At 37.5% G+C, this 26,086-nt stretch overlaps 1 protein-coding gene across 3 annotated transcripts; it reads left to right on the top strand.

Annotated features, from left to right (window-relative positions):
• The first annotated feature begins 53 nt into the window (after positions 1 to 53).
• Positions 54 to 26,086, top strand: LOC127497175 (glycogen debranching enzyme-like). 3 transcript variants are annotated; one of them, XM_051865472.1, is made up of 34 exons: positions 54 to 162; positions 1,271 to 1,417; positions 2,394 to 2,604; positions 2,705 to 2,874; positions 3,226 to 3,429; positions 5,165 to 5,346; positions 5,425 to 5,536; positions 7,349 to 7,475; positions 7,743 to 7,845; positions 7,926 to 8,023; positions 8,265 to 8,404; positions 8,795 to 8,982; positions 12,323 to 12,446; positions 14,161 to 14,324; positions 14,415 to 14,516; positions 14,612 to 14,767; positions 16,348 to 16,498; positions 17,006 to 17,130; positions 17,424 to 17,536; positions 18,549 to 18,683; positions 18,985 to 19,115; positions 19,267 to 19,403; positions 19,513 to 19,646; positions 20,159 to 20,334; positions 20,867 to 20,969; positions 21,348 to 21,573; positions 22,186 to 22,297; positions 22,394 to 22,529; positions 22,663 to 22,775; positions 23,168 to 23,379; positions 23,803 to 23,900; positions 23,980 to 24,067; positions 24,157 to 24,290; positions 25,486 to 26,086. In XM_051865472.1, the coding sequence occupies exons 2-34, from the start codon at positions 1,339 to 1,341 to the stop codon at positions 25,601 to 25,603; spliced, it is 4,602 nt and encodes a 1,533-aa protein (XP_051721432.1). In that variant the 5' UTR covers positions 54 to 162; positions 1,271 to 1,338; the 3' UTR covers positions 25,604 to 26,086. The 3 variants fall into 3 exon arrangements, with proteins under 3 accessions (XP_051721432.1, XP_051721441.1, XP_051721447.1); XM_051865481.1 differs by lacking the exon at positions 12,323 to 12,446 and adding an exon at positions 11,914 to 12,037; XM_051865487.1 differs by lacking the exon at positions 54 to 162 and adding an exon at positions 894 to 1,012.

Raw genomic sequence — 26,086 nt, 5'->3', positions numbered from 1 at the left:
ATAAGCATATTGTACACTGTGTCTGAAAACATTTCACTTAAATGGCAGTGTGTCTTATATAAGTGTATTTACGGTAGAAGGAAGCGGAGAATTACAGCCGTGCACACGCCTCCTTCACCAGCGAATGGAACGTCCTTAAGCCGAAAACAGGAAAATACACTGGTGTGTCTTTTAAACTTACTGCTCTTTAACACTGTATTGTCGTGCAAAATTGATCTAAATGTTTATATCAGTTTAGATTTTAGACTGTCGTGCATCAGAAGAGGACAGTATGTATGTTGTAATGTATACTGGCTTTGCTTGGCAAATGTTACTGTTGCCCCGATTACTCATTTAAAATAGACTTGCTTGGCCTTTATCTGCTAGATTCTTAACCTCGACCAGTCTGAGATAGAGGATACTTTTTTGGCCGTGCCTTGTAAATACCAGTCATATTTACTGTAGTGATGGGAAGTACGATTCATTTCTGCTAGTCGGTTCTTTCGAACAGTTTGTGTCAAAGAACCGGTTCAAAAATGATTCAGTGATTCATTTTGGCGTTGCATTCGACTAAAGCGAAAATATTCTAGTAAATACGTACACATATTGGCGGTTATTATGGATGATTAGAATAATTTTTAACAATGTTTATTCTAATTTCATGTGTTATTAAATTTCAGTTTCAGTCGGCTGATATTTTACGAGCAAGTATTTTACGAGCTAATCTAGTTTGCATTTACATTACACAAAACTAAAATTAATCTCTTGGGTGTAGTCATTTCTGCAATTCGGCTCTGCAAACTTACTTTTTTCCCCATTAGTTAGATTCTCTGGTCACTTCAAGTGTTACTATATGCGCATTACGAATCGGACATGTTCTAAATAGCCAGTGAACCGGTTCAACCTATTGAATAGTTCCGACTCATATGAACGATTCGTTCACGAATCAGCGCTAATGTTAAACTGTCAGAGGTGGTGATGGTGCATAGAGCGTAGATACTAACGTACGGATACAAATCTTGACAATATTGAGGTATATTCCATATGTATGTGTTCCGGTAGAGCTCTTTGGCAGTTTGAGTTGTTGTAGTGCTCACTCATCATGTTATGTGGCTCTTACGTTCAGTCATGGTTAATGGTAATGTTGCAATAATTTGTATTATAAAGGAAACTGTTGCAATTCTGTGGTTATTCGGAAGCCACACTACGGGCTTCATTTTAATTAAGTTTAATTAAATGTCATCTATTGTAATACAGTGATGTTTCGCATATCTTTTGGTTCACTTTTCAGTGAATGGGGTCCTGCTGAATTCCTGTTCATCATTGTGTTAAGGACGTTCTAAAATAAGGAGGGCAATCATGACACCAAAACAAATAAGAGTGATGGTCCTCAATGACATGGAGAAACTAGACAGGACCCTCTTCCGTCTGGAACAAGGCAAGTTTCAGCTCACGTTTAACGCTTTGCATCGCACTGAGGCATGACAGTACTATTATATTGTAGTGTGATAATGGCCAGTAGTCTGTGTTACGTGCGGAACGTTTGTGGTTATTTATAGACGCTGTGGTGTTCTTTACTTTATGGCTGAGTACCTATTAATTAATGCACTAATAGACAGTAAATATAACAGAGGAATTTGGCACTATGACTATGTAATAAATTTGAGAAATGTAATCCAGTCATTATACGAAGAATCCAGTAAACAAATCTTGTTCAGAACTTTTCTCTTTTAATCCCATGGATACTCTTTTGAAAAGGTTGTAGTTTGACTCAGTGTATATGGTCAAATTCATATTCATGATTATCCTCAGGTACTGTTAATAAAAAAATTCAAAACATTTGAATACAGTTAGAATCGTTTTAACTAGATCTACGTATATTAAAACCGTGAGATGAGGAAAAAACTTGGATCTTATATGGAATATGCTTTTATTTGCCTCTATATATTAATAATACACACACACACACACACATATATATATATATATATATATATAGATAGATAGATAGATAGATAGATCCTTCATAAGTGTATAATATGGTTTTACTGTTCTTTTTTTCTTTTTTATGATAACTTTTTTTTTTCTTTTTGGGATTGTATAATGATAATGCTTACTTGCTTACTTTAGACACTACTATGATGGTAAAACCATGGTACACTTTAAGGAACTTTGAAGTACCATGTAAATTATATGGAATCATCATATTGCCATCTTATACTGTTACTATGTTACCACAAGACATTGAAAAATATATAATAGTTTTTAAAAATTATTTGAAAAAATAAAAATTGTTTAATAAATACATATGTCATGAACAGTTTTGGGCCAAGTTCCACCAGTGTTTTTATCCATTCATTATTTATTTATTGTAGGTCAAAATGTCATGAAGCTTATGTTGTGTTTCTGCTCAGGGTTTGAGCTCCAGTTTCGCCTGGGTCCCACTCTTCAGGGGAAACACGTTCACGTTTACACCAACTACCCTGCGGAAGGGGAGCTCTTTGAGCGCCACAAGTTCCATGCCTTAGACTGGATTAACCCTACTGGAAGACAGGATGATTCGGACAAGTTCTGCACCCTTGACCTCAAGATTTCAGGCTCATACCAGTATTATTTTGGCCATGGGTGAGTTAGTTGAAAATTTAGAGTATACTGTCAGTTCTATATTTACATATTGTTAAAAACTGTACAACACATCCTTGTTCATTTATTTTTTATTCTTCAGAGATAAGGAGAAGTCTGGTGGTGGATATATCGTGGTGGACCCAGTGCTCCGGGTAGGGGCAGACAACCACATCTTGCCCCTAGACTGCATCAGTATCCAGACATACCTGTCCAAATGCCTCGGGCCCCTGGATGAGTGGCTGGACAGGCTAAGAGTCACCAAAGAGGCAGGTAAGAAGACAGCTGGTGCTATTATATTAGTTACACTTACACTTTTACCCAATTGTTTACCAAAAATTCAACTTTAACTGCATTTGAACTTCTCTTGTCTCCTTCTTTGCAGTCTATTTAATTACATGAATAAACCAATAACCATTAAATAACTATGCAGACACTGAACAAAGATATTTAAAGAGGTGAAGTTAGTCAAAGTTAATTAGGCCAAGTTATTTTTAGTTAGTCTGCTATGGATTGCATTTTTGTGGTTTTATTACATTGGTACATTAACTGAAATACTGTATCTCATAATATTCAGTTAGTATTCTGTTTCAAATTAACTGATTTCATATGCATCTTTTTTAGGGTATAATATGATTCACTTCACACCGCTGCAGACGCTGGGTGAGTCTCGCTCCTGTTACTCTCTGGCCGATCAGCTGGAGCTTAACCCAGACTTCTCCCCTCCTGGACAAGCCTACAACTGGACAGATGTTGGCAACCTGGTGGAGAAAATGAAAAATGAGTGGAATATGCTTTGCATCACAGATGTGGTTTACAATCATACAGGTGCACATTTTTCCATTTTTTTATTATCTAGTTTCTAGACATGTTTCAACAATGCATCATGCATTTTTGGTAGTTCGAGCACAACTTTTTAACTTTTTAATTGTTTAATTATCCAGATAAATCATAAAAGCTACATGCATAATTGTTATAAAAGAATTGGCTGTTAAAAGTGCTGTTAAATAATTTTATATTAAGAATAACATGTCACACCTACAGGACACCCAAAAGTATTGCATGTCAGTTATCCCTTTGCAGGGTCCAACTTTAGTGGGTTCTCTTATTCCAATGGAAAAGGCCAAAGCTCCAAAGTGATTGACTGTAATCTTCTGTAAGCCCCCACTAAAAGCCTTTGCATTGACTTCAATTCTAAAAATAGTTTATTTACAGAGGAAAGGAGCTATTGGTGCAACGTTTGGCCTGTCTGATATACTGTGCTGGGGTTCAGCTGTTGTATGGTGCTGCTAGCAAGGCCCAATATGTGAGCCGAATACTAAAGAGAAACACTTTAAAACTTTCTTTCAGACAAGCTGACTGACTGTGAAGGTTTAGAGAAGGCTAACGTGTTTACAGATGAATATCTGCAGGGGAATTTGAACTTGCTTTGCGTAGTCTTGTTACAGTGTCTGTTTGACATTTCTAAGCATGTCACTTCTTGCTGTGCCTGGATGTGTTAAAGTAGTCAGGCTTAATAGAAAGCAAAGTTCATAGTTCATAGTGTCTACCAGAACTCAGCACAGCTAAAGGTCAGGGGGTGTGTGATACCTTATCTAGAGATGTGTACAAATGCCACAAATTTAAACAAGGGGAAGTTCAGTGCGGCATGGTGCATGTATATTTGTGCAGGTTACATATATACAGTGGGGTCCAAAAGTCTGAGGCCACATTATGAATCCGGGAATCAAAGTCAAATTTAAAACTCTTAATAAAAAACACTATAAAGAAATAAATATAAACTTTAGTTCAAATGTTGGTTGGTAAGATTTTTATTTATTTATTTATTTTTAAATAAGTCTCTTATGCTCATCAAGGCTGCATTTATGTGATAAAAATATAGTAAAAACTTTATTTAGTTTAAACTAGTTGTTTTTTATTAATACATTTTAAAATGTAATTTATTCCTGTGATGGCAAAGCTGAATTTTCAGCATCATTACCCCAGTCTTCAGTTGCACATGATCCTTCAGAAATCATACTAATATGATGATATAACAATTGAAAAATTATATCTTGTTCTTTTGATTATTAGAACATTCAAAAGAACAGCATTTATTTGAAATAGAAATGTTTTGTAACATTATAAATGTCTTACTGACCTCAAACCTTTGAACGGTATTGTAAATAATAAATAAATAATAAAATAAAATAATATATGTTTAAGGTTCTGCATTATTTTGAGGTCACTAATGGAATTATTATTATTGCATTAAATTAGGAAAATGCAAAATAGGCACATTTTCATTAGAAGTCTCAGACTTATGGACCTTATTGTATATTGCTTGTAATCTGTACATACATTGTTTATTCTGTCTCTTTAGGACCAACAACTTATTCTTAAAATACATCAGTTGTGTAATTTAAATACAAAAAAGTCCATGTCTTTGTTTTGTTTGTTTCAGCAAAAGTAGAATCACCAATTCATTGACTTTTATGTGATGCCTGTTTCATCTTCTATGTCCTTTTTTATTTATTTGTATTACAATGTCATGATAACTGCTGTGTTTTTCTGCCTTTCTCAGCTGCTAACAGCAAATGGATTGAGAAACATCCTGAGTGTGGTTATAACCTGGTGAACTCTCCTCATTTGAAGCCAGCCTGGGTACTGGACAGGGCCCTGTGGCACGTCACCTGTGCTATAGCTGATGGCAAATACAAAGACAGGGGTCTCCCTGCCCTAATCGAGGATCACCAGCACCTCCATGTGAGCGAATCGCGGTCTGTGGAAGCCATAGAATGGAATTCAATTCCTTCAATACTAACTGTAATGTGTTTTCACTAGGCCATTCGTGGAGTTCTCTGGCAGGATGTGTTTCCCAAAATTAAACTGTGGGAGTTCTTCCAAGTCAAAGTGGAACCGGCAGTGGATCAGTTCAGAGCTTTACTACAAAGCGGTGAGTTACTGGATGGTTCTCAGACACTTACGTTAAGAGAAATGAAAATGTTAAAGTCAGCATAAAACGGAAGTTGCAATAGTCATTTCTTCTGTATTGTGACGTATAGCTGAGTGAAATGGCTTCTCGAACACATGAATTCAAGGGCACATGAATTTAAATAAAAAAATAATGATGTGCACAGATAAATTATTTATAATAAATACTTCAATATTCCATAAAAATAGTCATATTTTGATTTCATGGTGACTTTAAAGGTTTTGTTCACCCAAAAATAAAAATTATGCATTCAATCACTCACCCTCATGTCGTTCCAAACCCATAATACTTTTATTCATCTTCGGAACACAAATTAAAATATTTTAATTTTAAAATTTATAACATTTTAAATGAAGTCTGAGAGATATCTGTCTCTCCATTTTAAATCTATTCACCCAAAACTCTGACACTTCACAATTAATATGAATCGAGTAGTTTAAAGTCTTCTGTAGAGACACAATGGCTTTATATGATGAACAGATTTAAAGGCACAATATGTAAGATTTTTGGATAAAAATATCCAAAAACCACAAAAACAATGTTATATATTTTGTTGACTTGTGTACTTACATTATCCCAAATGTTTCCAATGTTTAAATCCAGAGAAATCAGCTATTTTAACTAGTGTAATGGCCTGTGTCATTGTGTCTCCTGTCAATGACGTCACATCCACATTACCCTCAATTTCCAGTTTTACTTCTGTAGAAACCATGAAAACACCAAAGATGCTTTAATATATTATGCGTTTTAGACATAATATATTAAAGACAGGTGAGCAACTGTTTGGATACTTTTATCAACAGAAAACTAATTATTGTTATATAGCTCAACACGGGTAGTCTTATTGTTGGAATCTCTTGTTTTTTGATTTACCGTGAATAACATGTTTGTACTATGCCTCAGAGACAACACTATTTTGCCAAGTGGCTAACATAGCATAATAAAAGAGCTTTATCTGTAGTAACAGTAATACAGCATTTTCTCCACCATACAAAATATTTTAAAATGAATTGCAGCAACGCAAGTCATCCAGCTTTTATTAATATGATATTCTAATATCAATCTAGCTTACTGCAGTGTGTAACAAGTGTCTCATACCAGCCACCGAGCGAATGCACAGAGTAATGTTATAACATAACTTTCAACACACTCAAATGTATTTTTAGTATGATTGTTTTGACCAAGTAAAACAGCGCTGCGTTACCCCACAATTGTAATTCATCAAGTAAATGTATGAGTAGTAATTCAGCACTTGCAGATGTTTATTAGAATGAAATAAAATAATGTGAAATTAAGTGATCAAACACAACTGTAACAAAGTTCAAGTTCAATATGCATTTAATCGTATAATATGCATAAATATTAAAAAAAAACTACAAAACAAAAGGAACGGCAGCGGCCAACTGCAGCATATGAGCATAATAAAAACAGCAACTTAAAATGTCTCAGGCTCTCGGACCCGCCCTGCTTCATACCACAGTAACGTTAATAAAACTTTAATACATTAGCTCACCCATGAACGTGATTTCTGCCTGAGTCCCGTCGGATTGCTTTACGTTGGCTATGGACGTAGAGACGACAATTCCCATGATTCCACGCTCATTCACAGCGTCATCAAGCTACGCCTGTTATTGTTTTGAATAAGCGACCTCTAGTGGTGAAACTTACATACTGTGCTTTTAATTTAGGCTTTTATTCACATATAAACATTGACCAGTCTTGTGAACTAACCCTTTAATGTGTTTAATGGTTTGTTCTAAATTGTCTATACAGGAGCCAAACCTGATAGGAGCAAGACTAATGGCAAACAGCAACTGAAGATCATTCAGGACCCTCAGTACAGGCGCTTTGGTAACACAGTGGACATGGACTCCGCTCTAGAAACCTTTGTGCCCCATGGGTCAGTATGCTGCTGCATGTTTGAGCCTTTGTTCAGTGTAGACCAGGGGTGCAAAACTCAGTTCATGGAGGGCCACAGACCTGCACAGTTTAGTTCCAACCATGCACTAACACACATGCTTGTAGTTTTCAAATAACCCTGAAGGACTTGAAGAGCTGGATTAGGTGTGTTTAATTCGTGTTGAAGCTAAACTCTGCTGGGCTGTAGACTGTTTATTATGCTTTATATGATATTCTACAGATGAATTATACATTTATGTTGTTGCAGGAGCAGTCCTGGTGCCATTGAAGATTGCTGTAACTGGCTGAGGAGGAGACTAGATGAACTCAATAATGAACAGTTTCATGAAATTAAGCACCATCAGGAGCAGGTGAGTCTCTCTCTCTCTCTGTACCTTCACCTCTAATTTCAATGTAGTCCAGTGCAGTAATGTCATTTCTTTACTTTCAGGCTACTAACTGCATTGATGGAACTGTAAGCTATGAAAGACTGGCTGACCATGGACCCAAGCTGGGCCCTGTCACCAGGAAGCATCCTCTGGTTACCAGGTAGCACAGTTCATTCACTCATCAGCCTCTGCTCAAGTTTTAGCATCATATTCCTTTGTGTAATAAAATTAATGTATACAATCAGGGCCGTAGCTTAGGTATCCAGGGCCCCATTGCAGGTTGTTGCTGTGGGTCCCCCTCAGTTGAAATCTAGAATCATCACCAACTTTCACCCCTCTAGCAATGGCTCTGTATACAGTACAATATATGTAATTATGGCAAAACTTTTGTCTGTATGCAGATATTTTACTTTCCCATTCAAGGAGGCAACTTTGGAGCAAGATCTGGAGCTAATGAATCAACCAGAAAAGTCATGTCACTTCCTGGCCCACAATGGCTGGGTCATGGCGGACGATCCCCTGAGGAACTTCGCAGAGCCAGGTTTAGCAGTCTACCTTGACTAACAGAATTTTGTAACATTTTTTCTTTAATTATGTGAATTAAAATTAAAAAAGTTTTCTTCTACCATTAAGATTGTAATATTCTCAGTTCTAAAGTTTAACTCCTTTAACCATAGTTAAATCCACTCCTCAGAAATTTCCCCCCACAATTACTAAAAAAAAAAAAAAATAGTTGTGCAGATTTAAAGTGTACTTGTAAAAATTCTGCCATAGTGTATTTGTAAGAGGGCAGTGGTGTCATTCTGACTTTGAACACAAGGTGGCAATATCAACACATTCCTAAATCCTAATCATTGGCAACACTTTCCAAGCCTTTTTGGCAGTAAGGTCCATCAAAGTTGCTTTTTCTTCTTCTCCTCATTCTGGTCAGGGTCCAATGTCTACATCAGGAGGGAGCTGATCTGCTGGGGTGACAGTGTTAAACTGCGGTATGGAAACGGGCCCGAGGATTGCCCCTACCTGTGGGCCCACATGCAGAAATACACCGAGATCACGGCCAAGCACTTTGTGGGAGTGCGTCTGGACAACTGCCATTCAACTCCACTGCATGTGGCTGAGGTACCGCGGCAGTGTCAAAATATAGATTATTACTTTTGGCTAGATCGCAGATAAATAACCTGTTTGAGATTAACTATGTGTAAAGATGAATATTAGACATGGGGGGCGGAATGTTTTTTTCCCCTACACATTTTTATATGGCGAGCTCGTTAGTTACTGTCTTGGTTAGTACGTTTTGGCTGCTGATTGTTCCCCATCCACCGATAGCTCCGTCATTTGCTGTACTTCACACTAAGAAATATTAAGTGTGGCTTATTCTCCGTCCTATGCTTATTGATAAATCAGTGATATATAACATGGTGATTTTACAAAACAAGAAGTGCATTGTAACAAATTATTAATTTAAATGGTAGTACATAGTAGTTAAAGACACTTAATAAACTGGGTCCCAAAAGGTTTCATAAGATTTGAAATCTTTTATTAGACAAATTAATATGTTTGAATCTTAATAAATTGCATTGTACCATCTTAAGTCATGATGTTTTCAGTTTACTACACAAAATCATAGTAACAGATTGTCGCTTATACAATGTTAAAAAAGAGACTGACTTTTCCTTGAAGAGTTCACTTTTTAAAGTGATTCTGTCATTAAAACAACTTTAAAGGGTTAGTTCACCCAAAAATGAAAATAATGTCATTTATTACTCACCCTCATGCCGTTCCACACCCGTAAGACCTTCGTTAATCTTTGGAACACAAATTAAGATATTTTTGTTGAAATTCGATGGCTCAGTGAGGCCTCCATAGCCAGCAATGACATTTCCTCTCCCAAGATCCATTAATGTACTAAAAACATATTTAAATCAGTTCATGTGAGTACAGTGGTTCAATATTAATATTATAAAGCGACGAGAATATTTTTGGTGCGCCAAAAAAAACAAAATAAGGACTTATATAGTGATGGCCGATTTCAAAACACTGAGTCAGGAAGCTTCTGAGCGTTATGAATCAGCGGTTCGGAGCGCCAAAGTCACGTGATTTCAGCAGTTTGGCGGTTTGACACGCGATCCGAATCATGACTCGATACGCTGATTCATAACCCTTTAAGTCTACCCTTCCTAAGACAACTGAAGACAACTTTATGATTTTACTAAAATTTAAAAATATAGAAGGAATAAAGACAAATTGATAGCTTTCAAAATGTGTATTAAATGTGTATTCGTTCGGGATACGGAAGCCGAGAGATTTTTCAACAATGGTTGTGTCCCAATTCAGGGGCTGCACCCTTTGAAGGCTGCATACATCATCGGTCTCATTTAAGAAAAATAAGCGTTAGATTGCAACGTAAGAAAGAAATTACAGTATTTTACACCTCACAATGAATATCAGTCAATTTTATTACGGTTACTTTTCTTAAATATGACATCGTGAAGTATTCAGCCTTTAAATGCGATCTCCGAAGGACGAAGCCTCCGAAATGAGACGTAGCTCCTGTCACCAAAGGAGTGTGTTTTTGGTTGTGAGGGAAAGATTACATTTTTCAGCTTCCCAAAGAACCCAGCGTTAAGGGAACAGTGGGTGAAGTTTGTTTTTCCAGGGCAGCAACGGCGTTGTGAACGTATGTTTATTTGTTCCCGGGATTTCGGTGATGAATACTTTGTAAACAAGTCCCAGTTCGCCGCTGGATTTGCAGATCGCGGGTGGTGAGTAAAGCTGCATCAGATGTCTGTGTTTTGTTGGCAATCGGCGCGCAAGTGCATAAATGTAAACAACACGAACGGTTTTGTTCCCTTTTTATTTATAATGATATCGCAGCTAACAGACATCGCAGAAGCTGCGCGCGCTCTTTAGCTCCGCCCACGGCACTGAAGGCAGACAGGCCTCCAGGATCTCGGCTTTTTCCGGAAAGACTCGGTTTAGCGTATCTATCTTTTATAAATATGACAAAACTAAAGACTTTTCGGAGATATGAAGGATGCATTGTTACTCTATATGTACTCAAGATTAACATGAGATTGGCAGAAACTGTTCTCCCGCGGTAGAAATCGTGTTCCGGGGCGAGAAATGGGAACGCGGGGGCACCGCGATGCGACTGCAAAGGGCACTTTCACTTAAAGGAGCAGGGGCTTAAGTCAAATTGACCTAGCATGTTGTGATTTTTGAAATATTTTATCAGTGAAAAAAATATTTATTTGATATTCCATGACTCTAATCAATGAAATGTTCATATTTCTTGGTCAAAAGATGGGAAAAAATACATTTTTGTATTACTACCCCAAGAATGCATAAAGGGGGTTAAATTGGCCTGTATTCATTTCCTGTGGAATTTTGACTCAACACAGTATTTTTGTATAGATTTTTCATCAATAATATTTATTTTCTTAACTTTATGGATTACTTTTTTGCTCTGAACCAAGAATTGTCTCAATACGCATATTTCCCTACTTTATAGTAGGTGAAAACCAGTGAAACGAGTAGTATGTCTGAATTCACGGTATTCAGAAAACAGTAGGCAAAAAAAGTATCCGGGTGGCCTACTACTTATGCCACGGTTCTGTCTCTGTCTGAAAAGATAATTTTTACATGGTCTGTGAAAAATGTGGGGAGTGAAGGTTCAGCCTTGAATATACTCTACAGTAGATCTAAATTAGTTTAGAGTTTAAAAAAAGTACAATTGCATTAAAAAAAAAAAAAAAATCTTTAGTAATGAAAAAGTTGGATATATTAAAACATTTGTGTATCATCAATTATTTTACTTTTTTCATTAATAGGGCACCTATTTTTTGAAGAAAACCATTAATTCCAATACGGGTCATTTTGACCCCCTTTATGCATTCGTGTAGGTTTTTTGGTTCATGCTTTCTAGGGTTAAAGTTATTTTAACACATATGTATATAAGGGACATGAATGAAACCCAACAAAATTTAGCATCAGTTGACAGTTCTCTAACCTGCAACACTTCTCACTTTTAACACATGTTGTGTCCTGCAGACCATGTTGGCAGCAGCCAGAGCAGTCAGACCCAACCTCTATGTGATAGCCGAGCTCTTTACAGGCAGCGAGCTGATTGACAATGTGTTTGTAAACCGGCTCGGAATAACCAGTCTCATCAGAGGTACTGGAGAGTCTCTAAGCATGACACTAACAATGTCTTATCTGTTTTCTCTCTTTTTTTGCACTGCATCACCTGTCATTTCCTTATCTGAACTATCTTTCCTGAATATTTACATCCCAAAACTCTCATGGATTTTGTTTTCTGTTTTCACTCATTTTGGCTTCATTTGAGGCATGACTCTCCCCCTTTCTGAACCCATTTTTTTTGCACCTCACCTGACACACTAACACCCGTGGTTTGGTTTCCTCTTGGCTGTACGTCTTGCACTAACCCCGCTTGCTGCAGTTCATGCTGGATGCTGCGCGCACACTGAGGCCTGACCTGTACGTGGCAGCCGAGCTCTTCACAGGCAGCGAGGAGCTGGATAATGTCTTTGTGACTAGATTAGGAATCTCGTCACTCATCAGAGGTATGGCCTTCTAATAACCCAGGTCTTTGACAAAATTGAATTGTAGCTGTTTTGTTATATTTTTCTTAAATTAGTATATAATGTTAAGTCTAACTCCATTATCAAACATCCTGTATTGCTACTATTCAAAAGTTTAGGGTCAGTAAGGATTTTATTGTTTTTGAAAGAAATTTATTCAATCAAAATAAGTGTTTTTTTTTTATTTGAATACATTTTAAAATGTAATTTATTCCTGTGATGAATTTCCAGCATCATTACTCCAGTCTTCAGTGTCACATGATCCTTCAGAAATCATTTTAATATGCTGATTTGCTACTCAAGAAACATTTCTTATTATTATTATCAATGTTGAAAACAGTTGTGCTGCTTAAAACTTCTGTCAAACTGTGATTCATTGATGGGTTTAAAGCATTTATTTAAAACAAATCTTTTGTAACATTATAAATGTCTTTACTGTCACTTTTGATCAGTTTAATGCATCCTTGCTGAAGAATAAAAATAGTAATTTCTTTCAAAATAAAAATCTTACTGACCCCAAACCTTTGAATGGTAGTGTGTGTGGATAGAAAATATCATTCTGATTCTACACAGCTTGACAGCTTAACCACACAATGATTGACATCATTGTTCTTTAGCTTTTCATCATTTACTTGCCTCATGTTGTGCCAAACCTGTATGACTTTCCTTCTGCACTAGAGCTTTCAAACGTTAAAAAGGACATACTAAACGAACTAAAACTACCCTAAAAGTAGTTCGCATGAATTGTGCACTACATTCCAAGTTTTCTGATGTCATACAATATTGTTGGTTTGATTGCTTCTATTGCTCTCCTCATTTGTAAGTTGCTTTAGATAAAAGCATTTGCTAAATGATTAAATATGAATGTAAATGTACAATATATTTGGCTAAGAAACAAACTGGATTTGAAGTCGTTTACTGAAAATCTTGACCTCTAGCTCTCCTTGGCAAGTTCACGAGAGGTAGCAATGAATAATTTAATCTGGTTAGCAAAACTGGTACGAATAATTTGTTTGCGTACAATTTTGAAAATTACTGTACAGGTTTGCAATGACCTAAATATGAGTGAATGATGATGATGAAGTTTCTATTTTTAAGTGAAGCAGCACGTATTAAAGTGCCCCTATTATGCTTTCTCAGATATTACCTTTCATGTAGTATGTATTAATATAGCTGTAAAATTTATTTTCTCCCAAAAGAGAAAGTAGCTGAGGCCTGAAAGAGTTTGGTTAGTGTTGGACATGTCGAGATGAGAAATCTCTATTTTCTGCACTGTGAAAAGCTTAGCCACTTTGCCTACACTTTCCAAAGGATGAGGACTCAATTCATTGTTACTGTTCATATTACTGTGTATAAAAGTGCTGAGGAAGCTTTTGCAGCTGAAATTCAGATATGTTATTGGCGTTTTGTTTGTGATTTAACCAGTCACCACAGACTGGGCCATCTGACCAATCAGATCAGAATAGGCTCTCATTAAGGAGGGGTTTAGAGAGACAGAATCTCAACTTCAAACTCTTTGAGAACTGAGGTGATGTGCCATGTATATTATGAGAAAATCAAAGGGTTTTTTTGACTATGGATGAATATAAACCTGATAAAATTAGGAGCATTTTATATAGCATAATAGGGGCACTTTAAACAGATGGAGTATTGATATTTTGCATTGTGTTACTTGTCATTCTTTGTGCTGTTGTAGAGGCGATGAGCGCAGGAGACAGTCATGAGGAGGGCAGGCTGGTGTACCGGTACGGAGGGGAACCGGTGGGGGCTTTTCTTCAGCCCAGTCTCAGGCCTCTGGTGCCCAGCATTGCCCACGCCATGTTCCTGGATGTCACACATGATAATGAGTGCCCTATTCAGGTATAGCATTTCAAAACATTGAATTACATTATACATTAATGTTGGTGGAGCTTCTTGAATGAGTTTTTATATTGATGTTCTGTGTTGTAGATCCGCTCTGTATATGATTCACTGCCCAGCTCTGCTATTGTTTCTATGGCCTGCTGTGCCACTGGTAGCACCAGAGGCTATGATGAGTTGGTACCCCACCAGGCAAGATATTAACTTCACACAGCCTCACAAAACATGGATTGAGTTCCTTTTTTTAATACATATTGAAAGTCCTTCTTTTTTGTCTCTACCATCAGATCTCAGTGGTGTCAGAGGAGCGCTTTTATAGCAAATGGAATCCTCAGGCTAAGCCGTCATCCCCTGGTGAGGTCAACCTGCAGTCAGGAATCATCGCCGGAAAGCTGGCCATCAATCGGCTACACCAGGAACTGGCTGCAAAAGGTTTTAACCAGGTAACTGCAGCCTTTGGAATTTAAGCCCCATCCCAAACGACACCTTCAACCCTGGGGGTCCACAGTGATGGTCATGCCACATAAAGAACATTTTCATAGTTCCTATAACTATTGGTGGAAGTACCCGCTTTTTGGCTTTTTTGCACCGGAGGAACTGGGAATGATTTTAGTTAAGGGAACGCCTTTTGGGGGGACTAAATTGGCTCCTACTTCAGAGTAGAGTCTAACCCAACACTACCAGTGGCGTAAGTTTACGTTGATTGGTCGAATGCATGCCATACGAAACACCAGCACCCGCCATTTTTGAAAAGCAGTGTAAACACAAGGTTTACATATACTTACTACCTGTCACTTTTGTATGTGGCTTTGTTATTTTCTCAGCCTCAATAATATGTAGCAAGTTGTCATAGGAGATTTTGTCTCTTAGCCCTCCTTTTTGCTCTTATCAGTTGCTTAACTTATATGTCTACATTCCATCTCCATTATCACGAAGCTCACGACACACAACAAAAACATAGTTCTGATCACGGCATCCACAATCCTCGAGTTGTTGACGTTGTTGAATGCCACCGCTTAAATTAAGTCGCTGTCAGCCGGCTTATGTCACTTCAGAGTTCCTACTGGAAAATGGCCCTAGGGGAAAATGTAGTTCTTGGGGGACCGTCCTGGTAGCTAGTTCTTATAACTACTACCAACTGTTGAGTAGTAGTCCACTGTGAAGTCTGTACAAATGCAGGTTTGGTAGAAGGGCGGATCATGGCCACAAAGCGGGAACTTGTGTGCAAATGAATGAAAATAAGTGACAAAAACCCCAAAAACTATTATTTTAAATAGAAATCAAGTAAACAAAAATATAAAAAGCTAATATGAAAAGCTGAAATTAGAAAAAATGGTTGAAAATTAACAAAAAAGTTAATAAACAACCAAAATAGATATAATCGTTTCGTGTAATGAACACATGGTGGAGTAGTCTGATCTGTAAGTCTGTTAATAGAGAAGACATCACATCTGCAGAAAGCGATATGACATGTGATGCAAGTAAAGTTGCCAGCACTTTTTTAAAGTTCATCTAGAAAGTTTTGCCAACACATTAAAGTATTATGTTAAAATATACATTTAAATATTACATTTTAAATAGAAACTAAAAATAACCTGCATTTTTAAAGATTATAAAAATAGAAATTACTAGCTATATGTATTAAACACTATATTATAAACTTAAAATAACCTGAAAAGAATTAGGAGTAAATAGAATTACAAATAAATAAATTGTGTTAAAATAAAAATGAAATAAAAAATGCAGAACTATAATAAACTTGGACAAGTTTAATTAATTCAACTGTAATTAAAACCATTGCTTAAACTAACTAACTAATTAAATAAATGTTAAATATTTAAATATATTTATAATATGTTATATATATTAAATGCTAAATGCTATATATAAAATTATAAACCTGAAAGAAATAACCTGAAAAGATTAGGATAAATTTATAAACGGTATTAAAATAAAAATCAAACTGAAATTCAAAACTATAATAACCTTTGACAAGCTTTATCAATGTCTTTGGTTTTCGTAGGTGTTTGTGGACCAAGTGGATGAGGACATTGTGGCAGTCACCCGTCATTGTCCCAGCACGCACCAGTCAGTGGTGGCTGTGTGCCGCACTGCATTCAAGAACCCCAAACACCATCGCTATGCAGACGAGGTTCCACCGATGTGCATCCCAGGTGTGTCACAGGCTCACTGCTCCTTATCAGAGATGCTAAACCTTCTGTTTGTTTAACTAGATGAGATATCCTCTCTCACTCGCTCTCACTAGCTACGTTTACACTTATTGTTTCAGTCGGAAATTAATTCATTTCTACACCATACGCCATTACTACGTCATTGCATATGCACGGTGCTTTTCAGTTTCGAGTTTTAATCCTGAATTCAATGTTCACATGTCCTCTCGGTCGGATTAGAAAAGGTTTAAACCACCCCTTACAATCCGAATGAAATTTTAATCAGATTTGGCCAATTCATTCCGATTGACGTGGTTACATGTGACTTTTTCTATTCTGACTGTGCTACTAGTCCGATTACTATCGGATTATTAGGATCCATGTAAACGCAGCTACTGAGATTTGGTTCTGGTATCTGGTTTTATTCAGTCTTTATTATGTGTCAGTTGTACTTAACGCCTGACTGGAAGCCAATCCCTGAAATCTCTTGGAACAAATCCTCTCTCACAGGTAAGATTGAAGAGGTGGTGCTGGAGGCGCGTACTGTGGAGAGGCAGGCGGGCTCCTACAAAAAAGATGAGAGGAGCATTAATGGCATGCCTGAGTACACAGTGGAAATTAAAGAGCACATCCAGGTAACTTGAGTGCTGTGAGACCACTCTAATTATAACCATTCTAAGCCGACACAATGGCCTCAGCAGAGAACACTCATTCACAAAACAGCAAAAGCTCAATCCCTACAGCCCTCAAAGAGCTCTTGTTTCATCTCAACAAATTGTTTTGGTAAACCTCCCCTTTCCTGCCTGGTTGTAAATGTCTGCCACCTGGACTTGCATGGCCTTTTGATTTGCTGTACTGTCAACACTGCACCAGTCAATCTTATCTTTTGGTCTCAGATGTTCCTTTGTTTGCGTCTCTGTCTGCTCAGCTGAAGGACAGCAAGGTGGTGCGGCAGGCTGGGGTGACGTCTCGAGGGCGCAGTGAATATGTGCAGGAGATCGTGTTTGAGCAGCTGACGCCTGGAAGCATTATTGCTTTCAGGTTAGACCTAAACCGACCTATGACAGTGGATTTCAAATGGTTTTACATCAGGATTTTACCTAGATTTTGCACTGGACATGAAGTGGTGATCCAACATTGTACCAAAATGGTTTATAATACAAAGTAAACATGTAATAGGCAAAATAGGACAATATTTATACACTGGTATTGACATGAAATACTTTTGCGAAGTTGCCTTCCTAAACTCCATTTAAAATAATCTTAAAAGCACTTTAAAATGGCCAAATGGAGTTTTATTGGACACGCAATATTCAATGTCAACAACAAACAATTTGTTTTGAAAAGTTTGGGTTTGGTAAGATTAGTGTATTTGAAAGAAGTCTCTAATGCTCACCCTGGCTGCATTTAAAAAAAAAAAATTGAAAAAAAAAGTACAGTAATATTGTGAAATATTATTACAATTCAAAATAACTGTTTTCTATTTTTATATTAATATATTGGAAAATGTAATTTATTCCTGTAGTGGCAAAGCTGAATTTTCAGCATCATTACTCCAGTCTTCAGTGTCACATGATCCTTCAGAAATCATTGTAATATGCTGATTTGCTGCTCAAGAAACATTTCTCATTATTATCAATGTTGAAAACAGTTACAGAAAAAATATTTCTGGGGAAACATTCAGGATTCTTTAAAGAAAATAAAGTTCAAAATACAAAATTTATTTGAAATAGAAATCTTTTGTAACATTATAAATGCCACTTTTGATCAATTTTAATGCGTCCTTGCTGAACAAGTTATTATTATTTTCAAAAAATAAAAATCTTACTGACCCCACACTTTTGAATGGTAGTGTATATATTATTTGTACAATTATAAGGTAAGTTTGATTTTATTACTTGCATTTATAATTGTTTTTTCCTGCTATCCACACTCGGCTGATACAGTACAGACTCATGAACCCACCGCTGTGAACCAAAAGTTTTGACTTTTAGTATCTAATTAAAGTTTATTTAATAGTATGTTTAAGTGGTGATATGTCTTTGTTTCTCAGGGTAAGTCTGGACCCCAAATCCCAGGAGCTGGTTGGTGTGTTGAGGAACCATCTCATTCAGTTCAATCCGCTGTATAAAGCAGGAAGTCTGTCTGATCCAAACACACCCGACATACTGAAGAGCACCCTGACACAGTGAGTTCACACTAACACATTTCAACTTTTGAGTTTTTAATGTGTTGTAACTGTTTTTCTTTCTAATATATTCAAGACACATCCACATTTACCACCGCCATCATTTGGTACCCAGTCTAGATCCGTTCCGTACATTCCCAATGACGCTAATGGACATACCGTTCCTCTTTTTGTTGTGCAGCCATATAGTCTTTCTATCCCACATAGATTTTCTTTCTGTGCACAGAGGACTGAACATGTATGTTTTGTTCATTGTTGAGGAGTTCTGAAGAAGCTTTTTCGTGTTTCTTCTACACTCCAGGATTATGTCTAAGATGACTCTGGCTGATATGAACATTCTGCTGTTTCGTTGTGACGAAGAGGAGAAAGAAGAAGGAGGGGGCTGCTACAACATCCCCGGCTGGACGGCACTCAAATATGGTGGTCTGCAAGGTACAGATTGTTTTTAAAAGGACTTGTATTTAAACTTGTATTCAAAAGAACAGTATACTCTAGGTTTGTATTTTGTGTGATTAAATGCTTTCCAGATGTCTTAAATAAATCCTAGTAACTGGCAATAACTGTTATGATTTCACCCACACAGGTCTGTTGTCGGTGATGGCAGACATTCGACCCAAAAACGATCTTGGCCACCCGTTCTGTGACAACCTAAGGCAAGGGGATTGGATGATCGACTACGTGAGCAATAGACTGATGTCACGCGGGGGCACACTGGCCGAGGTAAATGAGTCAAGCGATAAAAATAAATGCTGTATATAAGCCAGAGTTAAAAACTGCTGCTCTTACTTTGTAAATCCAGTAGGTAAATTTGTAACTAATGTGTGCTTAGGTGGGACAGTGGTTCCAGGCTATGTTTACTTACCTGAAGCACATCCCTCGCTATCTCATCCCCTGTTACTTTGATGCCATCCTGGTTGGGGCCTACACAACTGCACTTGATGCGACCTTCAAACAGATGTCAAGGTCAGTCTCTAAACAAAAATGAGAATGATCATCCTGGTGTTAGCCCATCCTCAACTTCTTGGGCTGTATGATTATTATTATTATGATTCCACCTTTAAAACAACTTACAAAAAAGAATTACAGGGTGTGTTCATCACTAATTAAACAAACAAATAAATCATTCATGAAACTCTTTTGAGTAGCTGATTGATTCTTCCAAACAGGCAATCAGTTGATATCTATCTCCTATCTTATTTAGCAACCTTATTTATTCCCATCGCATCCTGGTCCAGCTTAATACTGTGTGACATGAGAATTTTCTTTAGCCGTCCTCTTCCTCCCCTGCACCACTTGTCTAGATCTGCTATGGTGTTCTTACTTTACTTCGCAGAAACAGAATGTATCCTAATGCCTGTAATTCCAGTCCACCAAGATCAATCCTACCTACACTTTAAATCTGTTTCTGTTTTTGTCATGGGGTTGTTTTCTTTGGGCTGTTATAAGATTGTTATTATCGTGTACGTGTGTGTTAGTTTTGTGCAGAATGGCTCATCTTTTGTGAAGCTGTTGGCTCTAGGATCGGTCCAAATGTGTGGCGTGGGACGAGTTCCAGCTCTTCCACCTCTCTCACCAGCCCTGACCGATGTGCCTTACCGTGTCAATGAAATCACTAAGCAAAAGGAGCAGTGCTGTGTCTCCTTGGCTGCAGGTGACTCTATAGACAATCATAAATATGTCACAAGTTGCACAGATCACCAGAGTATATTACTTTTTGAGTGTTGCTAGCTGAATAGCCAAAGTGTCTGGGCTGCTAACTTAGGATTGTAGATTTAAACTTAAAGGGATAGTTCACCCAAAAATGAAAATTCTGTCATCATTTACTCACCCTTATGTTGTTCCAAACCTGTATGAGTTTCTTTCTTCTGTTGAACACAAAAGAAGATATTTTGAAGAATATTGGTAACCAGACAGTTGACGATAGCCATTGACTTTCATAGTAGGAAAAAAAAATACTATGGAAGTCAGTGGCTACCCTCAACTGTCTGGTTACCAACATTCTTTAAAATATCTTCTTCTGTGTTCAGCAGAAGAAAGAAACTCATACAGATTTAGAACAACATAAGGGTGAGCAAATGATAACAGAATTTTCATTTTTGGGTGAACTATCCCTTGAACCATGACCAGGTACAATGTTTAAGCTCTTTGTCATTATTCTTGGCCTTGATTTCCACATTCCATAGGTCTGCCACATTTCTCTGCTGGAATTTTTCGTTGCTGGGGAAGGGACACGTTCATCGCCCTGAGAGGACTGATGCTGGTCACTGGCCGTCACCTAGAAGCCAGGTACTTCAGTAATTTCTACAGCAGTCGACTGAGAGCAATGTAAAATAGGCATAAGAATCTTTAGGCACCTCACTATTGATTTAAGGACTCAGGGAGGTTTTCAGCAACAGTGCAGGAGTACACATTTTTGGCAAGTTTAGGTTTAAATTCAGCATATGCATATGCTAAATGTATTCATTATAAAATTTTAATTATCGAACCATCCAGAATCCTTTGAGAAAGATTTGTTGTGTAACTGTTAATGGATTATTTTCCCCTTCTGCTAATATTGATGACCTCAGACTGAGAAAAAGAAAAATTATTTTATTGTTGAGTGACAAGTAGAGATGAGATTTCTCCCTCTTAGTTCTTTCTGTTTGTCTTCATCCTGCTTTACAGGAACATCATCCTGGCCTTTGCAGGCACACTGAGACATGGCTTGATCCCTAACCTGCTGGGAGAGGGAGTAGGGGCCCGTTTTAATTGCCGTGATGCAGTGTGGTGGTGGTTGCAGTGCATTCAGGACTACTGTACTATGGTGCCCAATGGCAATGACATCCTCCAATGTCCCGTGTCCAGGATGTACCCCACAGACGACTCAAAACCCCTGACACCTGGCACTGTGGTGAGCACACCACCAAAAAATCATTTTTTTTTTTTACCAGTATTTTTGTTTTGATTTCCACTAAAATATATTTTAAATGTATATATTTATCCTTAAAACAAGGTAAATAAAATTTTTGCTGCAGATATGCAAAGCTGCTTAAGAAAGGAGTGTGTTCACACTTGGTATGTTTGGTTTGATTAAATCGAACCCTGATGCAATTGCTCTGTTAGTGCGGTTCATTTGAATAAGTGTGAATGCTACCATCCTAACCCTGGTGTGCACCAAACAAACGGACCGAGGCCGCTGAAAAGATAGATCTCGGTCCGCTTCCAATGAACTCTGATGCAGTTCAAATGAAATATGAACACAATACGGACCAAAGACATATAAACGAACCATAAACAGGACATGATGTCACGAGATGCAACCCTAAAAAAGGACAGAATGCTCAAGCATAACCGTTTTTCCTCATTATAGTCACAATGTTGCCCATTACAATTCGATACAGTTTGGTTGCTGAATAAAAGTATTCATTTCTTTTAAGAAAATAGACTATTTCATGCATTGTGAATTTTGGCTTTACTGTTATCCAAATGTCACCAGTATTGTTTTGTTTTGGTGATGCCACAGGATCAGCTGTTGTATGAGGTCATTCATGAAGCCATGGAGCGCCACATGCAGGGTATAGAGTTCAGAGAGAGGAACGCCGGACCACAGATTGACCGCAACATGAGAGATGAAGGTAAAGCCTTTTAAAATAATTGTTTTTTTGTTTGTTTGTTTTTTTATTTCTTTGAAAAAACTGATGAATCCATTTTTTTTTTATGAACTTTCTCAGGCTTCAATATAGTGGCCAAGGTGAACCCCGACACTGGCTTTGTGTATGGTGGAAATCGGTTTAACTGTGGGACCTGGATGGACAAAATGGGAGAGAGCGAGAAGGCCCGCAATAAAGGGATTCCGGCTACACCCAGGCATGCACTGAAATCTTTTAAAGCCTCATATAATCTATTTATAAGACTCCATTTATAAGTGGATCTCTTTTCTCTGTCTCACATTCTATGTCTGTTCCCATGATTAAATATGACTCTTTTGTTCCTAATGCAGAGATGGCTCAGCGGTGGAAATAGTGGGTCTGTGCAAATCTACGTTGCGCTGGCTGGTGGAGCTACATAAGCAAGGGCTGTTTCCTTACAATACTGTGACCATACACAAAGATGGTGAGCTCAGATGGCCCTGACAGTGCTCATAACATTAGCTTTGTCCCAAAACATAGTCAGCTGCCTACCTAGACAGCATTTTAAGGCATCATCAGGCACGCTCCCAATGCACAGACTGTTTCAAAAGGTGGAAAGTGAAGTGATGCTACTTTTAAGATACCTTTCAACAAGTTCAGTGAACAAATGAATCCATAATGGCAGACAAGTTGAGAGTAATGGCAACTAAAAATATATGTAATTCAGTACAAAAAATGTATAAATAATCTATGAAATTAATCATTTATAATTTTCCCCAATCATTTGTGTTTGTATATTGTTTGTGAACATTTCAAATAACTCAGTGAGATTCTATTTCAAATCATAAAAAGTGTCCATGTTTGTTATACCTACAGGCAAACAGCTCTCTGTGTCCTATGAAGAGTGGGACAGAAAAATCCAAGGGAACTTTGAAAAGATGTTCTATGTGTCCCATGACCCGAATGACCCCAACGAGAAGCATCCTGAGTTGGTCCATAAGCGGGGGATTTACAAAGACAGCTATGGAGCCTCCAGCCCCTGGTGTGACTACCAGCTCAGACCCAACTTTACAATTGCCATGGTGGTGGTGAGTATTCATTCTAAAAGTAGCACACACTAGAGATAATCAGATCTCCAGACTTCAATTATCATGAGCAGGGGTGCTGTAATTTATGTGCTTGTTTTCTTATTTATTTATTAGATTTTTTTAACATTTGATATATTTCATAATGTTTTATCCTGATCTTTAGCATTATTTTAGAGCATTTAGAATTATTTACAGCTATTTTTGTGTTTTATGTTCATTTGACATCAATAAATACTCAGATCTATAATTTAAATTACATCATTCAAGTTAAGTATTTGATTTGAAAGGGTGACATGCTGATTTTTTATATGGGTAAGAAAAAATACTCAAAAGTGCCAGTGAAAATCAGTTATATGCAGCAAATTATTAGTTAGTTACTAAAAGATTTGTAGTTTGTATTTTTCTAATGGTTTCCCTTTCCAGGCTCCAGAGCTGTTTACTGTGGAGCGCGCTTGGGAAGCACTGAATGTTACAGAAGAGAAACTGCTTGGACCTCTTGGGATGAAGACCTTAGACCCAGAGTGAGAGTCCACGCCTTACATTAATTATACTTTATTACCTCTTCCTGTGTATATGACTCAAGATCATTTGTTTGAATAGTGACATGGTTTACTGTGGCGTTTATGACAATTCTCTGGACAATGACAACTACAACCTTGCCAGGGGCTTCAACTACCACCAAGGCCCTGTAAGATCCACACGCACTGCTTCATCAGCACAGTTTCAGCTTATTAGTCTTAGAGATTACTTACCTTTCCATTTATTTACCCTCATCAGGAGTGGCTCTGGCCTATCGGTTACTTCCTCCGTGCAAAGATCTACTTTGCTAAGAAGTTGGGCAAAGACACTTATGACAAAACAGTGTATTTGGTGAAGAATGCCCTCTCTCGCCATTATGTCCATATGGAACGGTAAATGCTCATCTCTTAATTATTTTGTTGACCAAAATTGACTTTTAAAGGAGTGGTTGATTATGATTTCACTTTTTTAACTTTAGTTAATGTGTAATGTTGCTGTTAGAACATAGCATCTGACACTCAAAGCTCAATGCAAAGGGAGATTTTTTTCTTTTAAAGAATTCTGTTTAAGAACTACAACAAACGGCTGGTAGGGACTACAACCAGCTTTTTCCTTGGTTAGTGACATCACTAACCCTAAAATTTACATAACCCAGCCCATGTTGGGCTGCTTTAGAGAAGAGGAGTTGCTGTAGTAGAGTGTTGTTGCCATGCCGTCATTTTACGCCAGACTGCTTTACAAACAAGGGTCAATTCAACACTGGATTTGCACAAAAGATTAACATGACGGCACATGCTAGTCGATGAGCTGAATCAACTCCACAGCAACTACATAAATTTATCCACTAACCATTCAGAAATGTCCAGATGCATGCTAAAAGTCTCTCCATCAGTGTCCGACTCGTGTTTGAACAATATAAGGCTGAACACCATTACTGACAATTGTCATTTTGACTGTGTGAGATTCTCCAGCTTTGTTGTTGTTCAAATCAAATCAAAATCAAATCAATCAAATCAATCAAAGCGCGAGCTGTTAAAGCTCCACCCTCTTTTGGAAAGCAGGCCAGGAACAGCAGCTCATTTGCATTTAAAAGTACACACACAAAAACGGCGTGTTTTTGCTCACACCCAAATAGGGGCAAATTTGACAAGCTAAAATATATGATCTGTGGGGTATTTTGAACTAAAACTTCACAGACACATTCTGAGGACACCAGAGACTTACATTACATCTTGTAAAAGGGGCATTATAGGTCCCCTTTAAATCACTAATGCCATCACTAATGGCTGGTATAATGCAAATATTGCTTCAAAAAATTGAAACTTGGCAAATGAAATGTACAGTACACAAATTTGTAAAAAACAAACACCTATTTTCAACACTTTTTATGTTCAATAATCCAATTTAAAGTGTGTAATTTCAATACCACTATAGTCATCAGAATGCGTCTCCAACAACTGAGAAACTATGCTGAACGTTTTTAAATGTGAATGGAACAATAAATGATTATATCTTATGCTGTATTTGGAGATCAAATCTGCAGAAACATGTCATCTGGATCTGATATATCTGTCTTTTGTTCCTCAGGTCATCCTGGAAGGGACTGCCAGAGCTCACTAATGAGAACGGACAGTTCTGCCCTTTTAGCTGTGAAACTCAGGCCTGGTCTCTTGCCGCTGTGCTTGAAGTTCTTCATGACCTATAAGCAGAGACCACGCCTCCTCGTCTTTCACAAGTGTTCCTGTGCAATCTTGTTTGTGCGCTTTTTACTTGAACAGGTCTGAGAGCACGTTAACACCCTGAGCTACAGTGTAAAGTACAACACAACATACCGTACTTCCAGTATTTTTAATAGGATATTTCCTTGTCCCTTGTTTCCTTGTCCATCCAGCTTCTATTAGACCACTAGAGACTGAATTTGCCCTTCGTGTAACTGATTTGAGGTGCATAGTTAAAATGTTGTTATTCTGTCAGAATATTCAGAACTTGTCTAGTGTATCCTGTAATTAACCCATTGTTAGTAAGTTGATGTTTAGTGTTTGTCCTTTTTTGCACACAAACATCTTTCACACTGCTGTAAGGTTAGGATGCACTCACAAAATGTTTTTGTTTGCATGTTCGAAATGACTGAATAATTAGGAAAACTAAAAACAGGGATAAATGTGAAATAAAAAGGTTTAAAGACTGA

The sequence above is a fragment of the Ctenopharyngodon idella genome, chromosome 2 (assembly GCF_019924925.1).
Source record: "Ctenopharyngodon idella isolate HZGC_01 chromosome 2, HZGC01, whole genome shotgun sequence".
NCBI lineage: Eukaryota > Metazoa > Chordata > Actinopteri > Cypriniformes > Xenocyprididae > Ctenopharyngodon > Ctenopharyngodon idella.
Note: the sequence above shows the minus strand (reverse complement) of the source record. Positions and strands in the feature narration are given on the sequence as shown.